Here is a 1,303-nt window from a genome sequence, read left to right on the forward strand (position 1 = left end):
AGTACATTTGGCTCCAACTGGCTTTTGCTGTGGTACTGAGGTACAAAGAGCAATAGGTGTGTCTGATATACTTGAATGACTTCTATCCAGCTATGAACACTGAAAAGGGAAGATCAGCCTGGATTAAGCCAGATATAAATTACAGCTTTGTTCTAACTTGAAGAACTTATTATCTCTGTTCTTTTTCCTCCCGTTTGTGCTCTATTCCTTGCTTTGTAAACAGCAAAGAGCAGAGTCTGTTATTTCTTTCTAATTGATAATAATAAATCAGACATGATAGCTAACCCAAAGTAGGATACGTTTTCTTTAGATTTCAAATTTCATTTTTTGAACTCAAAAGTAAAAATATAGTTACTATCAGAGCCCTAAGGAAGCTGAACAGCATAGTGGTATATTATTTAATGATAAAACCATTTGCTAATAGAACAGCCTTTTTGTAAAACTAAATTTTGCCAAAAAACAATGACTCTTAAAAGTGTTTAATATGAAATTTCTTTTCTAGGATATTTTTGAAAGCATGCCTTACCTCCTGGTTCCTCATGCTGTAGATTAATGGGTTGAGCATGGGAGTCACCACTACATAGAACACTGAGGCCATTTGGTCTAGATTATAATTCTGTCTAGAACTTGGCCGTACATACATAAAACTGAGACATCCATAGAAAATGGTGATGACCATGAGGTGAGATGTACAAGTAGAGAAGGCTTTCCTACGGCTTGCGGCAGAGTGGATCTTTAAAATGGTAATCAGGATATACGTGTAGGAAGTGAGTACAGTCAGGCTTGTTGTTATTAAATTGAAGCCAACAAGTACAAAAACCAACAGATAATTAAGACTGATATCTGAGCAGGAAAGAGCAAAAAGGGGAGGACCCTCACAATAAAAACTCTTAATGGTGTTTGGGCCACAGAAGGACAGTCTAGTTGCAGCCACTGTGTGAATGGAAGCATTAATGATCCCAGCAATATAGGCAACTGCTATCAGCTGAACACACTTTCTTTGGGACATTATCATCAAATAGAGTAGTGGACTGCAGATCGCCACGTAGCGATCATAGGCCATCACAGCTAGGAGGTAGCTCTCTGTGGTGGCAAATATGGCATAAAAGTAAAGCTGAGTAAAGCAACTTGCAAAGGAAATTGACTTCTTCTCTTTTAAAAGATTGGATAGGAACTTTGGGGTGACTGTTGTTGAATAGCAGGTATCCAGGAAAGATAAACTGGTAAGGAAAAAGTACATTGGTGTGTGGAGTTGAGGACTAATTCTGATTAAGACAATCATGCCCACATTTCCCATCAAGGT

General features: G+C 38.1%; 1 protein-coding gene across 1 annotated transcript in view; it reads right to left on the reverse strand.

Annotated features, from left to right (window-relative positions):
- Positions 1-526: 526 nt before the first annotated feature.
- The window catches only part of LOC107301568 (olfactory receptor 1038-like), a gene marked incomplete at both ends in the record, with an annotated part of 5,633 nt that continues 4,856 nt past the window's right edge, over positions 527-1,303 (reverse strand). Inside the window, one exon of the mRNA XM_015830773.1 lies at positions 527-1,303. Within this exon, the coding sequence (XP_015686259.1) occupies positions 527-1,303 (777 nt within the window).

The sequence above is a fragment of the Protobothrops mucrosquamatus genome, unplaced genomic scaffold, assembly GCF_001527695.2.
Source record: "Protobothrops mucrosquamatus isolate PMUCROS unplaced genomic scaffold, P.Mucros_1.0 scaffold14612, whole genome shotgun sequence".
Lineage (NCBI taxonomy): Eukaryota > Metazoa > Chordata > Lepidosauria > Squamata > Viperidae > Protobothrops > Protobothrops mucrosquamatus.